The sequence below is a fragment of the Dama dama genome, chromosome 7 (assembly GCF_033118175.1).
Source record: "Dama dama isolate Ldn47 chromosome 7, ASM3311817v1, whole genome shotgun sequence".
Lineage (NCBI taxonomy): Eukaryota > Metazoa > Chordata > Mammalia > Artiodactyla > Cervidae > Dama > Dama dama.
In genome coordinates this window covers 41250251-41270000 of record NC_083687.1, presented here as the reverse complement: position 1 = coordinate 41270000, position 19750 = coordinate 41250251, and the positions used below count along the sequence as shown (strand labels likewise).

The 19750-nt window shown below is 41.2% G+C and overlaps 1 protein-coding gene across 3 annotated transcripts in view; it reads right to left on the bottom strand.

Moving 5' to 3' along the window:
• Window positions 1-15978, bottom strand: part of DEK (DEK proto-oncogene) — a 29306-nt gene extending 13328 nt beyond the window's left edge. Inside the window, exons 1-7 of one of the 3 annotated variants that reach the window (XM_061147537.1) lie at window positions 15837-15978; window positions 15292-15451; window positions 11796-11897; window positions 11465-11574; window positions 9850-9944; window positions 8813-8933; window positions 3797-3985 (exon numbers count right to left, since the gene is read on the bottom strand). In XM_061147537.1, coding sequence (XP_061003520.1) covers window positions 3797-3985; window positions 8813-8933; window positions 9850-9944; window positions 11465-11574; window positions 11796-11897; window positions 15292-15442 — 768 coding nt within the window. In that variant the 5' untranslated portion in view covers window positions 15443-15451; window positions 15837-15978. Of the gene's footprint in view, window positions 1-3796; window positions 3986-8812; window positions 8934-9849; window positions 9945-11464; window positions 11575-11795; window positions 11898-14507; window positions 14527-15291; window positions 15525-15836 lie in introns of those variants that run through there. The other 2 variants (XM_061147538.1, XM_061147539.1) reach the window with 2 other exon arrangements.
• Window positions 15979-19750: the final 3772 nt, after the last annotated feature.

The following is a 19750-nucleotide window of genomic DNA, read 5'->3' as shown; positions in this document are numbered from 1 at the left end:
ATATCTATCTATATGCAATCCTCAACTTTTCCCATCAATCAGCAACTCTTCTGTATGGCCTCTTAGAAATAAGAGGTCTTTTCACAGTACTGAACAAAAATATCTCCATTTATGAAGTCCCTAATGAGGCTGCCACTTAACTGAGTCTTCAAAAAATAGAAGAAAAAGGGAAAACAAAGTTACTATAGAAATACTATCCCTCCTGCCAGCACTTACCTTTCAAAGGCAACTGGAGCCTTTCACAGTAACAGAATTAGCAATAAAGTTTGTGGGAATGGCCCTAAATTTTAAAGTCTTTGCAGAGAAATGAAAAATTACTGTTTGTGAGAGGGTGATTTTAACAGGAAAAACAAAGACTTCTCAGTCCAGATTTTACTAGTATATTTTATGAAGTCTATCATTACCAGCCCAAGCAGAAAAACCATACAGCATGATGATACAGCTTTTATGCTCTGGGACTGTATATTAGGTTGGTTGAAAAGTAACCGTGGTTTCAGACTATGAATTTTAAATCATTACAACTAGGCTCAAACACATATTTATTAATCAAAATATGAACCATTAAAATCAACACATTTTTGCTAACAAGAAATAAGTTTCTTTATTCTTGCAGCGTAAAAAAATCCGTGCTGTGGGATTCGACGAGTTCCTGGAAAGCACTTTCTGTCTCCTGCTGGTTGTGGAAGCGTCTTCCCTGCAAAAAGTTGTCGAGATGCTTGAAGTAGTTGTAGTCAGTCGGCAAGAGGTCAGGTGAATATGGTGGATGCGGCAAAACTTTGTAGCCCGATACTTTCAACTTTTGAAGTGTTAGTTAAGTGTGACATGCAGTCGCGTGTTGTCATGGAAAAGAATTAGGCCCTTTCTGTTGACCACTGCTGGCTGCAGGCGTTGCAGTTTTTGGTGCATCTCACTGATTTGCTGAGCATACTTCTCAGATATGATTTCGCCAGGATTCAGAAAGCTGTAGTGGCTCAAATGGGACCACCCAACAGTGACCATGACCTTTTTCTGGTGCAAGTATGGCTCTGGGAAGTGCTTTGGAGCTTCTTTTCGGTCCAGCCACTGAGCTGGTCATCACCAGTTGTGTAAAATCAACTGTTTGTTGCACATCACGATCCAATCGAGAAATGGCTCATTGTTGTTGTATAGAATAAGAAAGGCAACACTTCAAAAGAAAAACTTTATTTTTGGTCAGATCACAAGGCACCCACTTATCAACCTCTTCCACCTTTCCAATTTGCTTCAAATGCCTAATGACCACAGCATGGTCGACGAGTTCTGCAGCAACTTCTCGTGTAGTTTTAAGAGCATCAGTTTTGATGATGGCTCTCAACTGGTCATTGTCAACTTCTGATGATTGGCCACTATGCTCCTCATCTTCAAGGCTCTGCTCTCCTTTGCAAAACTTCTTGAACCACCACTGCACTGTACTTTCATAGGCAGTTCCTGGCCCAAACGTGTTGCTGATTTTGAGTTGTCTCTGCTGCTTTACAACCCATTTTGAACTTGATTAAAAAAATTGCTCAAATTTGCTTTATGTCTAAGAATAATTTCTAAAGTCTAAAATAAATATAAACAGCAAATAATAAGTCATTAGCAAAAAAAAGAGTGAGAAACGCATATTAAAATGAATAATAGAACCACATTTAAGAATGTATTCCAAAAAAAAAAAAAAGTACTCCAATATCAAATGGGAAAGTTCAACAACATAAAACCGCAATTACTTTTGCACCAACCTAATTCTGAATGTCTGAAAAGCATTTTTGTGTTTTTTCCCTTCATGGATTTTCATCATTTGACCTGGATTTCTAACAAGACCCTCATTTAAGGCACTGTAGAAAGAAAAGCTCTGATTTGTAGTGGGACAGTTCCACGTGTGATCCTTATACAACAACCAACATAGTCATGAATCAGGAGTTATTTGCATTCACCGACAACAACTAACTCTACTCAGAACAAAGGGACAATAATCTGGAAAGCAATGAAAAAATGAGTGTAAAATATCCTCACTTTTAAACTTACACCTTAGTAATGACAGAAGATTGGATTTAGAAATCTTACATATGATAAAATGTCATCTTAATAGTAACAGTAATAGCAGCAGCTAATATTTACTTAATACTGTGCTATGCACTGCTCTAAGTGCTTAACACAACCTTTGGAAGACACTACTACTACTATTATCCCCATTATTCAGATGGGAAATTGAAATACAGAGTTTGTAAGTAACTTGCCCAAAGCCAAACAGTGATGATCAGAACACAGCTGGGATCTGAACTCAGTTTCCAAAGGCCATGTACCTCTATGAAAAAATTAAATGTTTATATTCTAAGACAACTTTTCATGCTTTAAATCTGCCTTTGAAAAGGTTTTGCAAAGTTTAATGAATACACATAGTAGATAACCAAAAATGTGTTGAATGAGGAAATCTACTGCAGAATTATTACTATTACATATTCACATATAAACAAACATGTTTTCCTCCCACTTCCTTAAAATCTATTTCATAAAAACCTCAGTGCTCAGATTACTCATCTTCCTTCACACCAGAAATATATTAAGATACTATTTATGAAACACCTGCTGGATCTGTAGTATTCTTTTTAAAATTAGCAAGTGTTTCACACTTAGCTTTACGGACGTCTTTATAGAATCTGACATTAAAACACGCACGGATTTTTAAATACCTAAAGACAAATAAACACAAAGTGCAAACCTTTAAAAACATAGTTTACCACATCTTTATTCTAATAGAGTAGCTGTCAACTGAAGGTGATTTTGTCCCCAGGGGACACTTGGCAATGTCTAAAGACACTTTTGGTTTCAACTAAAGGTTGGGGGCAGGGGTGTGCTTACTAGCCTCTAGTAGGCAAACTCTACAATGCACAAGACAGCCCTCCCTCCCTCCACACTGAAAAATCATCTCCACCCAAAAGGTCAAGCCATGTTAACCAAGTCCCTAAGTAAAACAAGGGAGATTACCCAAGCAAGTTCTGATCATGAAAGGGAGCACCAAAACATGAAAACAGAGTCAGCAAACCACTACTAACAATAGGAAATCACTCCTTGTACCCACTCATCTTCTTATCTACTTGCCCCGTGGACTGCTGCAGCCCGCCAGACTCCTCTGTCCGTGGGATTTCCCAGGCAAGAATACTGCAGTGGGTTGCTATATCCTTCTCCAAGGGATCTTCCTGATCCAGGGATTGAACCCATATCTCCTGCACTGGCAGGAGGATTCTTTACCACTGAGCCACCATGGACGTCCCAACATTTAAAAAATACTCCCAAGTAAAAGAAAATGGCAGGCATTTCTAAGTGATACAAAATTTGCCCATCAACAAAATAAACTTCAAATGCTGCCAGTCTCATTAAATAATCCCCAAATGAGATAAAATGGTGGTCCTTAAATCCCTTGCTTTTTTGCATAAAACAGTAAAAAAGCACAAGTCAATCAAAAAATACTGATATATAGGAAAAAATTCTCGTAAGATCTCCTTTATGTTCCTGTCACACACACCCCCGCCCCGCCTTCATTTATGTACTCTAGTCTACAAGGTCCAGTGCAAATCAAGTCCACACCAACCTCACTCTTTTCCAACTCTTACACTCTGGCACAGTAATAAAACTAAAAGCTCCTTAAGAAACAGAAAGGGCTTACACTTCATCATTTCTGTGTCTTTGGAATTAAAAACCACCAACATGGTATATATGTGTTTCCTGACCAATCTATCATACAGACAAATATTTAACTCTCCCCATGAAAAGAAATGAGGAAAAAGTGCCAACATTTTACCTCCTCTTCACTCTCTTTATCTTCATCCTCTGAGGACTCTTCTTTGTTTTTCTTTTCCTCTTCATCACTGCTAGATTCATCTGACAGGATTTCAGGACATTTGGTTCGCTTAGCTTTCCTGGCCATCCCAGAACTGTTCCGTTCCTTTTTGTTGCCTTTGCTAGAACTTTTCTTAGATTTTGGCAACGGCTGTGTAAAATAAAGAATACCAATGAGGTCTTATAAAGAATATCAATGAGATATTACAGTTCCAAGTCAATCACCTGTTTTGATAACTACTTCTCAACTCAATAGCTTCTTAAATCACGCTTCTTTCCTGACACAAGCTTAGCAGCTTTACCGAGAGTAATACACCTCTAACTCCACGTGTCATGTTAACCTTTCTGCCTACATTACCAATAGCTATTCATTTTGTTTAGAACTCTAAACATCCAGGTAAGAGACTCTTCACATACTGATATAGGACTAGAAGTCTGAGGGCACACTGTGTGACGTTTAAGACATCTGTTTACACTTCATCGGGACAATACTTTCAGTTAGACTCATAATTTATTTCCTATCAACATTAAAACTGTCACTGTCTTCCTGCTTTAGGGGACCCTCCAATCAACAGACTGAGAGACATCATCCATAAAGGAAATAAAACCTCACTTTACACGTCCTGAATTTATGAACCATGTAGTTTATATTCATATTACCTAGGGGTTCTACTTTCAGTAATGCCAGGATTACATTCTCACTTACGATTTTAAACACGCTGTAAGTGTTGAGTATGTTAATTATGAAACTAATTAGGAACTACGAAATAAGTGCCACTGCCATTACTTTGATATTCAATTAAACCTTGCATATTTAAAAAGCAGAGATCACATGAGGAAAATGATTTGATTATATTAACCAACAAATTTAATTTTTAAATGCTTTCTTAGGGGAGTATTTGGTAACTTCAGAAATTGAAAACCATAAAGTAACTTTGCATAAAGATTCTGAAAAGATATACACTAAGGAATTAAAATTATGGGTATCTTTTGTCTTTGTTTTTGCCTGTGTTATCTTCCACAATAAGCAGAAACATTAAGGAAAATTCCATAACATAACCTTAAGATATGCAATTGTGTACACATTCTCAGTAACTTTTAGTATCTCTCACGAATACAGCAGAACCACAGCTCCCTTCCCTTTCGGGAACTCCCAGGCTTCGGAGTCACTGTCACCCACACCAAAATTAAGAAGTGGCTGTTTTGTGTCATGTGGCACTTTGAGGCTATCTATAACCCACGGGACAGCCTCCAGCTTGCCCAACCTACCCTTCTAAAGGCAGACTGGGAAATAGTCAATCTAGGTGCCTCTAGAAACTAAGTTAGTGGGACAAACATATTTCTCAAAGAGGTTCTCCATAAATCTCCTAGAATAAACATATACAGATAATCTTATTATGTGAACTACTGTCATTACCATCTATTACCAGGAATCAATCCATCTTGATGAATTCTTTGATGTTTGTTTGGAGAAAAGCTAACTCTCACTGTCTAAACTCACTACTCATTAAATGAAATCCAAGACATGAATATATTTGAAAAAAGTGATCTCCCTATGTCAGCTCAGGAACCAGATGCAGGTGTTGAGAAAATAATCTGTATGTGAAATCAGTTAAGATGAGGACTGGAATGGGGCGGGGATGCTGGATAAATCTACACAAGAAAATGAAAGGATGTTTCATCATTCAAGAATCCAATCAAGAAAATGCAACTTCTAAAAATAAATGAAGAGATCTTCATTTTTAAAAAGTAATAATATAAAAGTGCCTTAGAACTTTCCTCTATTGGTTCTAAAAATAGTTGAATATATTCATCAGAAACCAGTGTCAAGAGCATCATCCCCTTTGAGGAACAAAATCTGATTAACAAACAAGGTAGAAGTACAACAGGAGTAAAACAATGTTAAATCAACACTTTTAGGCACCTTTAGGACTATTCTAGAGCAGAAAAGATGAATACTAATGACTTTATAGTGTTTTCCTTAAATGACGGAAGCATATGGTAGCATAGAAAAATAGCCTGAGATTGATACCATTAGCTTAAGGAGTCATCATCACAAAATCAGATATGAAAAATGGATATAAGAATAAGACGTCATTAAAAAAAGATAAAACAATGATTCTCAAAGTATGGTTCATGGACCCTGGAGTTTCCTGAGACCTTCCCAGAAGCCCTAAAGGTCAGAACTATTTTCATAGTAATATCAAGAGAGTATTTATTTGCTCTTTTCACTGCCCTGACATTTGTAGTGATTGCTCAAGAAACGATGGCAGGCAAACCTACTGATACCTTATCGAGACTGAGGCAGAAACTTGTGTTTGTAGTCCTTTTGCTCCTCACAACCTCATAACCAACCACACACTAGTCCCTGATGTTAACTCTCAACTTCTGAGTGCGTCTTGACAACACCTGCACAACAACACGGGAGGTGCACACACAGTGCTCGGGCTGCGTGAGGAGCCCCCTGGTTTTCCTGACAAGAAGCATCTGTGCAGCTGAGCAGTGAGACTGCCTGGGAACCCCATGGACACAGGAGCCTGGGGGCTGCTCCAGTCCACGGGGTTGCCCAGTCAGCTACTTTTTTCTTTGGAACACCATTTTTAAAAGGATAAGTGAAAAATGATGCCTATTCAGCCTTAGTATTTGATAGACATATTCTCAAAAATGAATGTGAGTTTGTCACCTAAAAAAAAAAACACACACACACACAAAACACACCAAACTAACAGCACTTGTTTCCAATGATAAATTTCAAAGTTTCAAGTGAAAATTAAATTTTGGAAAGTTCACCTCCACTATCATGGGCCTGACAGCCTCCCAGTACCTAAAGATTTTTTTTGTCCCTGATAATAGTTATGTTAGTGAATCTGGCTTTTTGATTGTGGAAAGTACCAACATTTGGAAGATACGACTAATTCAGGGAATTAGTATTTTCCAAATGGAGGGTACGTATTACAAAATCACACACAGGTAAAAGGCTCAAGTTTATTAACATGGTTTTAAATACATTACAACTAACCTTTAAGACTCCCCCACCCCTCCCCAAACTGTGGCGGTTTAGTGCTGTATAAAAGGAGACTATCCAAAATTACCTGAACGGCTTTTTAAAATATCCCCCCTTTTTCTAACTACATAGCTGTGTGACGTTGGATTTTTTTTCTTATACTTCAAGCAAAACAATACATTATTGCAAGAGAAAGAAATGCAGAAGCAAATGAGAATAGACCTGCCTTAAATCAAGACACAAACAGATTTGCAAAAACAGAATGTCACTCTCATTAAAATTTTGGAAAGTATAGCTGTTTTTCAGACAAAATATTACTTTTGTTAACATGCAGTCGGTCTGCTGCTATTTTAGAATTTTTCAGTTTTAATTTAGAATACAGTATATATCAAAATGGGCTTCCCTGGTGGTTCAGTCGGTAAGAAGAATCTGTCTGCAATTCAGGAGACCTGAATTCGATCCCTGGGGTAGGAACATCTCCTGGAGAAGGAAATGGCAACCCATTCCAGTATTCTTGCCTGGGAAACCCCATGGACAGAGGAGCCTGGTGGGCTATCATCCATGGGGTCACAAAGAGTGAGACATGATTTAGGGACTAAGTCACCACTACCAAATATCAAAGTAACTCACATAAGCAAAAGCTCTAGAGGTCCTCATTAACTTTAAGAGAGTGATAGGGTCTTGAAGCTAAACACATTTGAAAACCACTGAGGAAAAGCTGAATTAAACACATCCTTCATAATTGAGGCAACTTAGTAACTGCTTCTGGGGAAATAGTGTTCAAACTCATCTTTTAGATAAACCAATGAGAATTCCCTCCCCATTACAGACCTCTTCAATTTGTAGCTACGTGACAAAAATATCCTTAGGGATCACTGTCTAGCTAATAGTCAACAGGACCAAGAGCAGGCAAAAGTAAGTCCCAGAGCTATTTCCCAGTTTTCTAATCTTAACGCCCTTCTCTCCTCACTAATGGACTCTGAGCTCCTAGGCCCTCTAGATCTCTTCTCAATTCTTTCCGATTAAGATGAGAAAATAAAGAAAATAACTGATGAAAGACTTAAGCTGAAAAGGCAAATTCAGATAATTAACACTTCAATTCAGTGATGTCTTTTGCTACTGTTAAACAATTAGGGCAAATCTAATCCAGATTTGAAGCTGAAACTCCAATACTTTGGCCACCTAATGTGAAGAGCTGACTCATTCGAAAAGACCCTGATGCTGGGAAAGATTGAAGGCGGGAGGCGAAGGGGACGACAGAGGATGAGATGGTTGGGTGGCATCACCGACTCAGTGGACATGAGTTTGGGTAAACTCCGGGAGCTGGTGATAGACAGGGAGGCCTGGTGTGCTGAGGTTCATGGGGTTGCAAAGAGTTGGACACGACTGAGTGACTGAGTTGAACTGAATCCAGGTTTTAGAAGAATGGCAAAAACCGTTAAGACCATTTCACTCCTCTGTCCTGGGCTCTCTTGAAGTTTCCGGAAATCCAACCCAAGAAACTTCAAAAAGCCAGCTTTTTCCACCCCTTTTTCATAACCTTACTCCAGTATCTAGTAAATCTCCAGCTCTAACACACCACCTTGTCTTTCTGGATCTGATTACAGGCTGTACACCCTCCCTCACCAGCCCAACACTTCCTCCTCAGCCCTATTTCTGTTCAAGTGTCTTCTAGATACAGAACTCTGATTTCTTTGAATTTCTGTCCCATTTGACATTTACATAACAATTATCTATCTTTCTTAATCTTACATCCTTTATGCTTGATAAGGGAGAACACATCTGTATGCCTTCTGTTTTCTCTATCAAAATTGTTGTGGGTATGTCAACCAAAGGCAAATTCTTTGAATGTAGAAGATATTACTGAATATTGAAAGCAAAGCTGCTATTAAAATGTTCATTAAAAAAAAAAGAGAGAAAGGAGAGGCTAAATAGAATTGATTTGTTACTGAAATAGTAAAAATTGATCCTCACTTTGCCAGAAGGCTTTGGATGCATTAAAAAATTCAAGATCCTTTTCACCAGTTCACTATTTACACCCGATCTCTCCAAGTCAAGAACCTCGCAGATGCTCTTTAACATGGCATTTCTAAATCTGAAACAGAAAATGGAAAAAGCCAATGTGATTACGTAGGAAAATTTATAAACATTCTCCACAATATAAAGATAAGAGCTAACCCAACTGGCTCAGCCACAAACATTAAGAAAGCAGCCAGAGTTTCTCTGAATCTTAGAAATACTCCCAATACTCTTGACTGGTGCATGCACAAAATATAGCCAGGTACTATTAATAAACAGAAAACATAATTTACCATTTAAGTTTTAATGGCAGTATAAGAAAAAACTTACTTCATTCACTAGAAAATAATGTAAAATTTTTCATTACTTAAAGTTCACAAACTTATTAATTCTTCTGGCTGGTGATTAAATACTACATTTTCCCTTGAGTATTCCTACTGACAATGTCTCAAACAAGGTAATAGGTAATCATATTTAATACTCAAGAGTTTTAAACTACAGGGGACTTAATAAAAAACTTGTAAGAATGTATCATCTCATTAAAAAAATTGTTTAAAAAGAATATATCATCTTGTTTGCATTAGGATGGAAATTATTTCTATTAACTTGATTATCTTCAAAATAGTTTAAATGGCACTTATATGTGAGGGAATGGAGCGGCTGACACAGAATAGGAGTGGAAGAGTTTTTACTACATTTACATTCCCTTTGGACTTTCTGAACTTGGGGCTGTGTGAATAATTTACCTCCGTGTATCATTCTTCTAAGGAACAGAAATGTCTTTGAGCTTTCAATAATCTTTATAGTCACTATTTTTCAGAAAGCAAGTTAATAGTTTATGGTAAAAAAAAAAAGTTTATGATGACATGGTCTTGGAATTTAAAGCAAAGAATCAGCAGTCTACTGAAAATGTAAGGGCAGTTATACTTAAATGTTTAAAAAAAAAAAGCTGAAGCACATTCTAAATGTGATTATTTATAAAGATAACTTACTTTTTCAACATTTCTTCCTTCTTTTTATATTGGATACTTCCTTTTTCAAATGGAAAGCCACTGAACTGACCCACATTCTTCTTTAATGAGGACACCTGAAAACGTTTCTCCTATTATTAATGCTACTTATTACCCAGTAATGTATACAAGAAAAATTTCAATGCCAACATTTTTCTTTTCACATCTTTCTCCATGTTACAATACTGGTTTAATCCACATTGTAAAATTCACAATGGAAAACTGCATTTGTTACTAAACTATTAACATTATAAAACGTTTACAAACTTAATTCTTTGAAAATAACAATTTGAATTTAAATGTATTTCATTTGGGAAATTTCCCGAGTAATTATAAAACCACAATTAAATGTTATCTGATAGCACCCAGGGAAGTGGAAAGTTACTACTTAAAAAACATTCTTATTCCCTGGCAGTTCAGTGGTTCCAGCTCTCAGCTCTCACTGTCAAAGCCCAGGTTCATTCTCTGGTTGGGGAATAAATATTCTACAAGCCAGGCAGTGCAGCCAAAATGAATAAATAGCTTAAAAAAAAAAACTCCTTCCTTAAGTAATACAAGTTACCAGTAATATTAATTTTTCAAACAAGAAAGTCAGGGAGTTAGTCTTTAAGAACAGAGTACCTCCAAAAGTCAGTATCATTTAGCAGTAACGGGACTTGTGTAGATCAGACTGTTGTCAGGGCTGAATGAGGTAACACACAGGAAAACAAAGCTTACCACGCTTAAGACAACCTAACAACGTCAAGCTTTACTTTGCCCATGCATAGCCCAAAGCGAAGTGTCCTCAGTTGTATGCAATACTGAAGTTGTGTGACCAGTATTATGATCAGTAAATGAAACACTGATTTATTTTAACAAACTATCAGCAAAAAATGATTCCCTGGTTTATCAGATATTTCCTCAAAATGAGAGGCAATATTCTGTATCGTTTATTCTGAATGGCTAGAAACATTCAAAAAATAAATTTCTTCTAACACAGTTAAAGATCACTAAATCAAAACTTTGATTTCACAATCTGAAATTTTAGTTTGGCTTAAAAACTATGGGCTTCCTGATAGCTCAGCTGGTAAAGAATCCGCCTGCAATGCAGGAGACCCCAGTTCGATTCCCTGGTTGGGAAGATCTGCTGGAGAAGGGATAGGTTACCCACTCCAGTATTCCTGGGCTTCCCTTGTGGCTCAGCTGGTAAAGAATCTGCCCGCAATGCAGGAGACCTGGGTTTGATCCCTGGGCTGGGAAGATCCCCTGGAGAATTACCACTCCAGTATTCTGGCCTGGAGAATTCTGTGGACTGTATAGTGCATGGGGTTGAAAAAAAGCATGGAAAGCATGACTGAGCGACTTTCACTTTCATTTAAAAACAACTACAGTATAAAGAGCTCTGGATGTTACAACGCTAATGGCTATATCTAGCTACATGTCCTGGGATACATCATTAAACTGTCTGTCAGTTGGCTCACTTGTACGGAATGGAGATTGATCTAGTTGATTTAGTTCTGGAACTAAAGTCCTCTCCAGAACTAAAATTATGTTCCTGTTGTAAAGTATTTTAACACATAAGTACATTACTAGGTAAAAAGTATAAAAAAGGTCTTACTGTTCCTGGTCTGTTGTAAAGCAGTTTATGGAGATTTCTAAGTTCATCTGTTTTCTTCTTACTCAAAAAGAAATGTATCCTTTCAATTTCACAAAGTTTCTGCCCTTTTCCTAGAATAAAAAAAATACCATGTTAAACATCCATTATGTGTTAGAACATATGAGAGTTATTTTTAGAGCTTAATTTACATATAACTTCTGCTCTCATAGGACAAATTAAATTACACCTGCAATATATTAGTACTGAGTAAACACTAAAAACTAAACACTGCTAAGCATCATTTTGTATACTGAGGCATTTTCACTGCAGAATGAAAGGAATATAAACTTACCTTGTGCGATTGTAAACGGCTCTCTTTGTAAGGAAGAGACTTGCATCGTCAACCTCTCTACTTTCTTCTTCTCCCTCTTGCCTTCCACAATGAGGCTCTTTTCTAGAAGTTAATTTAACACTTCTTAAGTAAGGAAAAGTTTAAAGGATATATTATATCAACATGTAGGGGAAAAAAAACTGTAGAAACCTAGTATCTTACTCTCCTAAGTATGATTTTGAGAAGCAAATGACACAAGAGGTGAAAATACTTGGTAAGTTAGTATCATCACTAAGAATTTTTTTTTTAGTTCTACCACTTTATTGCTACCAACCCATCTCCCTCCACCCTCATGCACACATGCTCAGTCATGTAATCCCATGGACTGCAGCCCGCCAGGCTCCTCTGTCCATGGACTTCTCCAGGCAAGAATACTGGAGTGGGTTGCCATTTCCTTCTCTATCACTGAAAATTTTTAATTCGTAACGTTTTATCTACCTGGCCAACCTCACAGAGGAACTGGTGCTTAAAAAAAAAAAAAAAAAAATCAGAAAGCAAATAAACTTTTATCCAGCTACAATTATTGCTACAGAATTTGTGAAAAATCACCAAGATGTTCATTAACCTACAATTTGATTAAGACATATTCTATTTATTGGGATTCCGTTTACTGTACATCAAAAAACAGCAAGTTGAAACTGAGATATAAGAATTTCACGAGATAACCAAGGAAAGCAGTAATTTAGTAAGCGGACAGAAGAAAGAAAAACAAGAACAATAAGGCAGAGCACCCAGGTTACTAAAGCTAGGGTAAAATTCTCAAGTTAACATTTAAGGCAATCAGCTGGGATGCCATTACTTTGTAGTTTGATAAATGACGTTCACAATAACGGTCATAAAACCTTGGGGGAAGAAAGTTTTGCAATGTTTAGGCTGGACTGCATTTTTTTAAGCTAGGTAGTATATACTTTAACACTTAAAACATTAAGCTCGATTTTCTAAAACCCATTTACTTTCTGAGAGAGACTCAGACAAATAAGAGGACACTACATATTGCTGGAAGGCCTTCCATTTATTCACCTGAATGCCTGTTTTGTGCAAAGCTGCACCAGATACTAAGGGGGCATCAACAGATGATTAAGAAACTGACGGACTCCCCTGGTGGTCCACTGGCTAGGACTCTGAGCTCTCAATGCTGGGGCCCTGGGTTTGAGACCTGGTTGGGGAACCAGATCCCACATGTCACAACTAAGACCACGTGCAGCCAAATAAATAAATTAAAGAAAAAAAAGAAATTGAGTATTTCCTCAAAGAGACCATGTCTAGTAGAGTCTAGGAGACTCAAATATACTCCAAAGAAGATAATACAGTTCAAGAAAGATAAAATTGAAGTTCTGTGAGTTGATGAAAGAGTAATTCTTTTAGGATTATGGTAAAAGGATCAAAACATCAGAGCTGGCTTTGAAGGACAGGGAGGATCTGCAGACATAAGGCTCTGCCCAGAAAGGATTAATAAAAAGAAAGGGCCTCCCGAAGGTGTGTCCTGGCCATTCGTGTATTAGCTGAAGAAGGGACAGGCAGCACTCTAAAGCAACTCTGAAGATCGTCCGGTTTCCCTTCCCTGAAGGATGTGTGCTCTTCACTGGCCGTTGATTACCGTCTATAAGCTAATGACTTCCCTGGTCTACCTCCAGTCCAGAGCAGTCTCCTGTGCTTCACTGTCAACTGGACAGCTCCACTTCATGTCCTACCGGCGCCAAACTCAATGCACCCAAAACAGAAGTCATAATCATCTCCAAGCTCACTCACCTTCGTGAATTCTACGTTTCAGAAAATGGAAGTATAATCTACCCAGCTCCCAACGACAGAAACCTAGAAGTCATGTTTTATGAGGCATCTCCTGCCACCTTTCCCCTCACTCCCCAAACCGTCGCCAAGTCAAGTCAATTCCACCCCTTATTTGGCACAAATTTCAGTGCCGTGTTTCTATGATGCCTCACTAGTAGAGTTATATTTTCAGGGCTAAGTAGAATAAAAACATCCTCGATTTAAATTGTCACACAAACACCTCAGAGGAAAACAGAACAGTAACAAATTTAAGAAAACTACAGAACTTCCTGGGCATTTTTTTTTTTTTTAATTTTCACGTCTTTTTTTAAAAAAAAATCACAATTTGAACTATCAATCTCCCAAGCATTACTGTACTGGTCATTTATTGCGCCCTTATTTAACACATGACTTCTATAATTTTTTCCTGATGCGAAGAAATTCATCATCTCAGTGGTATCCAAAAGCAAGAACTGGAGGAAAAAGTGCTGAGAAAGTCTTGGACTGGCAGTGAAATACTGCAGCCAATTTTCAGTTATTACATTATGAATAATTTAAAATTAATCCGTATTTTTCTCCCAAGCGTTTCTGTACTTAAATGCGGGCATGCTTCCCCTCTTAGAGCACCTACCACTTTACACAAACAAAAGCACACCACGTAATGTCAACCCAGATTGTATTTATAAAATGCTGATTATGGACTGGTTTAGGCTTGGGGAAGAAAACAACAACAACAACAACAGTGAAACCTGAGTTTGGGACGAAAATCTCAAACCTCTTCCCAAGTTTGGCTGAGTCGTAATCAAGTATTAAATAAATCCAGATTGGGCTAATATCATCAGAGAATGCTAAGATCTCCAATACGGAGTTTTAAGTGGCTGGAAACATTTCATGAAGCTGGCATACCTCAAGACGCACTGCCCCGTGAATCCTGGATAAATTGACCGCGGGACCACTCCTCAGTTCAGTAAGGTTCTCCCCGTTTCAAGCGTCCAGTCACATAGATCACTACTGTTCTCTCTCCACACCAAAACTGAGACAACTCTTGAGTTCTTTAACTTTCTTTTCACAGTTCACTGCTTTCGTACTCTACTTTTAAGTAGCAACCGCTTTCACCGGTGTTTCCCCGTGAAAGTAACTCCCCAAAACCTCTGAAACGAACATCTGCTGAAGTTCAGCAAATATACTCGAACGATTAAAATATTTCCAGGTCTAGCATTAACAACTAATTCAATTCTTACTGTCAAGAGCCTTACAATTTCGAAACGCAAAGGCTGTGTGCTGAAGAGCAAAAATAAAAGATTACCGTAGTACACCCCCAAGGCCAGCAATTAAAAAAACAAACCAAAACAAACAAAAAAAAAACAGATCTGAAACTTACAAACTTCCTGCCAAACGGTGAAATGTTATGAACGTCTGTTGCTGGTGAGAAGTAAACGGCATTCCGAAATAACAACGGAACGAGGATTTTGTTTTTCAAATTGGAATTCACAAAGTTATTTTCTCCACTGCTGCTCGGAGCGCGCGCGCGCGCGCGCGCACACACACACACACACACACACCCCAGATAATTCCACATTCTTACTGAAAAAAAAAATCACTCCGACTGAGCGTCTCTAAGTGCACAAAGAGCCAGAAAAAGCGTTTTCGGTACAATCCATCACTAGGAAAGACGCCGTCCGCTCCCCACCTTTCTCTTCCTCCTCCTCCTCCTCCTCCTCCTCGTCGTCCTCGTCCTCCTCTTCACTTTCCTCTCTCGGGCCGGGCATGTCGGGCTCTTTTTCGGACGCGGGCTGGGCGGGGGCTGCCTCTCCCTCCGCAGCTGTGCCCGAGGAGGACATGCTGTGGACCTGCGGGCGCGGAGCACACCAAACCCCTCGGCTCGGTCTCCCCTCGCCCCCCCGGCCGCCCCGAGCGGCTGGCCCACCCTGCGTCGCCCCAGGGAGCCGCGAGGAGCCCCAGCCTCAAAGTTTGCCTCCCCGCGTAGCCGGGACGGCGGCTCTCACTCCCCCGGGGGGGGCGGCTTTTCTCTCCGGCCCCGCGGGCCGTCGCGCGTCCCGAGGCGGGAAAGCGCGGCCGCCGCGCCGCCCCTCCCACCGCCCGGCCCCGCGCCGCCGGCCGCCCCGCATCCCCTCCCCTCCCCCCGCGCCCCAGGCCGCCGTCCGAATGGCCGCGGAGGTGCGGGCGGGGCTCCGCGCGCCCCCTCGGCCTCCCCTCGGCCGACGCGGCCCTCACCGCGGGTCCCGGCGGCCGCGGGCCTGGCGCGCGAGGGCACGAAGAGGCTCCCGGAGGCGGCGACGGGCGCCGAGGAGGACGCGCACGGGCCGCTCGCTGGCGTGACGCTCGCGCCGCGCTCTCGGCTGCCCAGAATCAACAAGATTTTCAAAATGGCGGTTCGGGAAGGAAAGCGGGAATGCGGCGGCCAATCAGGGCCGCGAGCTGGGAGTTGGCGCGCGCGGGGCTGCGGGGGGCGGGGCGGGCGGTCGCCTCTGAGGAAAGCCCGCCGTGCCGGGGTGGAGCCTCGAGAGGTCGCCCCGGCCGCGGGCGCAGGGCCCTCGCGCCCTCCCGGGCCGCCCTGGTGACGTCCCGCCGCCGATCCGGCGCTCCGCCGGGAAAGCCGACAGGCCGCGTCGCGGGCGGCGGGCGGGAGCGGGCGCGGGGCCGGCGTGGCGGCGCTGAGCGGAAGAACGCTAGGGGGCCTGCTTGTGTATTGTCTCCGCGGCTCGTTCCCGGAAAGGAGGAGGAGCGGCCGTGGGTCCGGGAGGCGGCGGGAGGGAGGGAGGGTGAAGAAGTTTACATCCAGTTAAGTCCCTACTACAGTTATTTCCCAGAGGTTGAGGGGAATTACTGAGTGAGTGATCTCCTTTGGGTCCCAGAGTTCACGCCGCTGCTGAGGACTCCTGAATCTGCTGTTAGGAGGACCTCGTCGCTTGCAAAGTGCATCGCGAGGAAACAGATCCTACTGCATAGAAAGTTCGCGTCACCGGAGACAAAAAGATTTCCAGACCCATAAATGTTAGGGGGAAGTCGTGTGTGTTCGTTACAAAAACGGTATCGCCCAGTCCAGACTCTTCTCCTGGAGACGGGTGCCATCTCCTCAGAATCCTTTAAAACTTAAAAAAAAAAAAAAAAATGAACACATTGCTCCCATAGCCTTGAGTTTCCCGGCCTGTAGGTCGAAACCCTCGCAATAAACTCACATTTGGCTTTGTTAAAACGGAACACTGCTCCTCCCCTACACCCCGCTCAAATGCTCCACCTTTGTGTCTGTGATCCCCGTGGTTTCACGCCCCACGCCGAAAACCACTGTCTGCCCAAAGGATCCTTTTATTGGACGCACTTATATCAGAAACAGGGTCGGTTAAATTTGCCCGAATGGATTCCGCTTTGTATGGCAAATATTAGACATAGTCTTTGAATCTTCTCTTTTCCTTTTGTGCCCCTACGGAAAACATAAGCGAGTTCTGTCTGAAAACATAAGCAAATTCTGTCATTTCTTCCCTCAAATTGTAAACCATCTCCCACTCTTCTGGGGCCACTCAATCCTGTCCACTCTCTTGTTTTGCTTGGATTTTGACATAGTTCCTCACTGATCAGGTGGCTTCCACGTTGCTGCCTCCACCTCCTACTAGTCACATAGCAGCCAAGGTAATCTATGGGAGTTTTTTGTTTTCATTTACTCTTGCTTAAAACTCCAATAGCTCTATGCTGAAGTGCTTCTCCTACTCCAATACCATCACTATTCTCTTTCCATTCTTTTTCAGTAATTCACTTATTCATTCAAAAATATTTGTTGCAAACCTCCTCTCTGCCAGTCACTAAGACCTGCCATCTTCAAGCTTACATTCTAGTTGAGACAGTGAACAAGTGAATACACTATACTGTGAATAGCTATAAAAGTAAAGTAGATTAAAAGAGATGCGAAGTACCAGTAGGATGGATGGGGTTTTATTTTACGTATTTGATACTTAAGGAAGATCTTGTTAATAAGATGGCATTTGAAAAGAGATCCTAACTACTAATAAATGAGAGCAGTGGAGATAGTGGATATAGTCTAAGAATCCTCTGGAGTTTTGAATGTGATTTATGGATGATTTGGGGGTTTTCAGTCAATGTAAGTGTTAGTCACTCAGTCGTGTCCAACTTCTTGCAACCCCATGGGCTGGAGCCCGCCAGGCTCTTCTGTCCATGGAATTCTCCCGGCAAGAATACTGGAGTGGGTTGACATTCCCTTCTCCAGGGGCTCTTCCTGACCCAGGGATTGAACCTGGGTCTCCTGCACTGGGGGCAGATTCTTTAGATCTGAGCCACCAGGGAGGCCCCAATAAACAGCCATTTACTGAGATGAGGAAGACCTCAGGGGTTGGGGAGGAGGGGTATTTGTTGTGGGGAGGGACAAGAAGTGGTGGGGAAGGAAATCAGTTATTTCGTTTAGGCCTGTTAGGTTTGTGTGTGTATGCTTAGCCACTCTGTCGTGTCCAACCTGCAATCCGCATCACAGGTAGATTCTCTACCACTTGCGCCATCAGGGAAGCCCAGTGAGATTCCTGTTAACTCCAAATGGAGATTCAGACTAGGCAGTTGGATGTGAGAGTTGCATGCAGGAGAAGCTCTAGTTCACGATATAGATGTGGGAATTGTCACTATATAAGAGGGCTTCTCTGGTGGCTAAGATGGTAAAGAATCTGCCTGCAAAAAAAAAAAAAAAGAATCTGCCTGCAATGCAGGAGATCCAGGTTCAATCCCTGGGTCGGGAAGACCCCCTGGAGAAGGGAATGGCAATCCAGTAGATGGTATTTAAAGCCCTGAGCCTGAAAGACCTCATTCAGTTTAGTTCAATTGTTCAGTCATGTCCCACTCTTTGTGACCCCATGGACTGCAGCATGCCAGGCCTCCCTGTCCATTGCCAGCTCCCGGAGTTTACTCAAACTCTTGTCCATGGAGTTGGTGATGCCATCCAACTGTCTCATCCTCTGTCGTCCCCTTCTCCTCCTGCCTTCAATCTTTCCCAGCATCAGGCTCTTTTTGAATGAGTCAGTTCTTCACATCAGGTGGCCAAAGTATTGGAGTTTCAGCTTCAACATCAGTCCTTCCAATGAATATTCAGGAATGATTTCGTTTAGGATGGACTGGTTGGATATCCTTGCAGTCCAAGGGACTCTCAAGAGTCTTCTCCAACACCACAGTTCAAAAACATTAATTCTTCAGTGCTCAGTTTTCTTTATAATCCAACTCTCACATCCATACATGACTACTGGAAAAACCATAGCTTTGACTAGACGGACCTTTCTAAGCAAAGTAATGTCTCTGCTTTTTAATATGCTGTCTAGGTTGAAGGGCCTCACTAGCAGAGTGAATATCAACAGAGGTGAGGAGAGGGTCAAGACTGTACACTGGAGCTCACCAGCTCCAGGTTCAGGAGAGGAAGCTGAAACAGCAAAGGAGAGGAGCTGGTGGGTTTGGCAAATATGTGGGAGCTTTAGCTTTAGTTCTTACTCCTTTGAATTTCTCAGTGAAATCAGGAGTAGAATCCTTGACAGTGAGTGTGGAAGAGGACAGTTGGCGGTTTCAGAGAGAGGAATGGGAGCTATTCATATGGGAGAAGGGGGGATGAATGTGGTAGGGTTGCCAGGCAGTGGCGAGGAGGAGCCATTGACATTAGTGGCCAAGAAGTCAGAGTGAGACCAGCCAGGATTATATTTTTTCTGCATCCATATTCAGCTACTAGGAGTAGGTGTAGAAGTAGTGAAGATTTGGATTTAACCAGGTTTGCCTTTTGTTAGACAAGTATAAAGACAGGAGAGAAAGGTGAGTTGAAGATGTGGGTGAGACAATGAACATAATGATGGAGCGGAGAATCAGAGCTGAGTAGGGAGGGAAGGAACATGAGAGGGGTGAGACATACTGAAAATGGGCAGGATGAAGAAGGAAGGTCTTTCTTTCCATTGTTGCATTTATCACTGCCTGAAAATTTTAGTTGCTTACTGTCTGTCTTCCTCACTAAAATGTAAGCTCCTTGTGGCTGCAGGGACTTTGTCTTGTTCATCACAGTATACTTGACACCTGAAGTAGGCCCTGACACCTAGTAAGTGATCAATAGGGATTTGCCAAAAAAAAAAAGAAAAGAAATAGGGATTTGCCAAATGCAG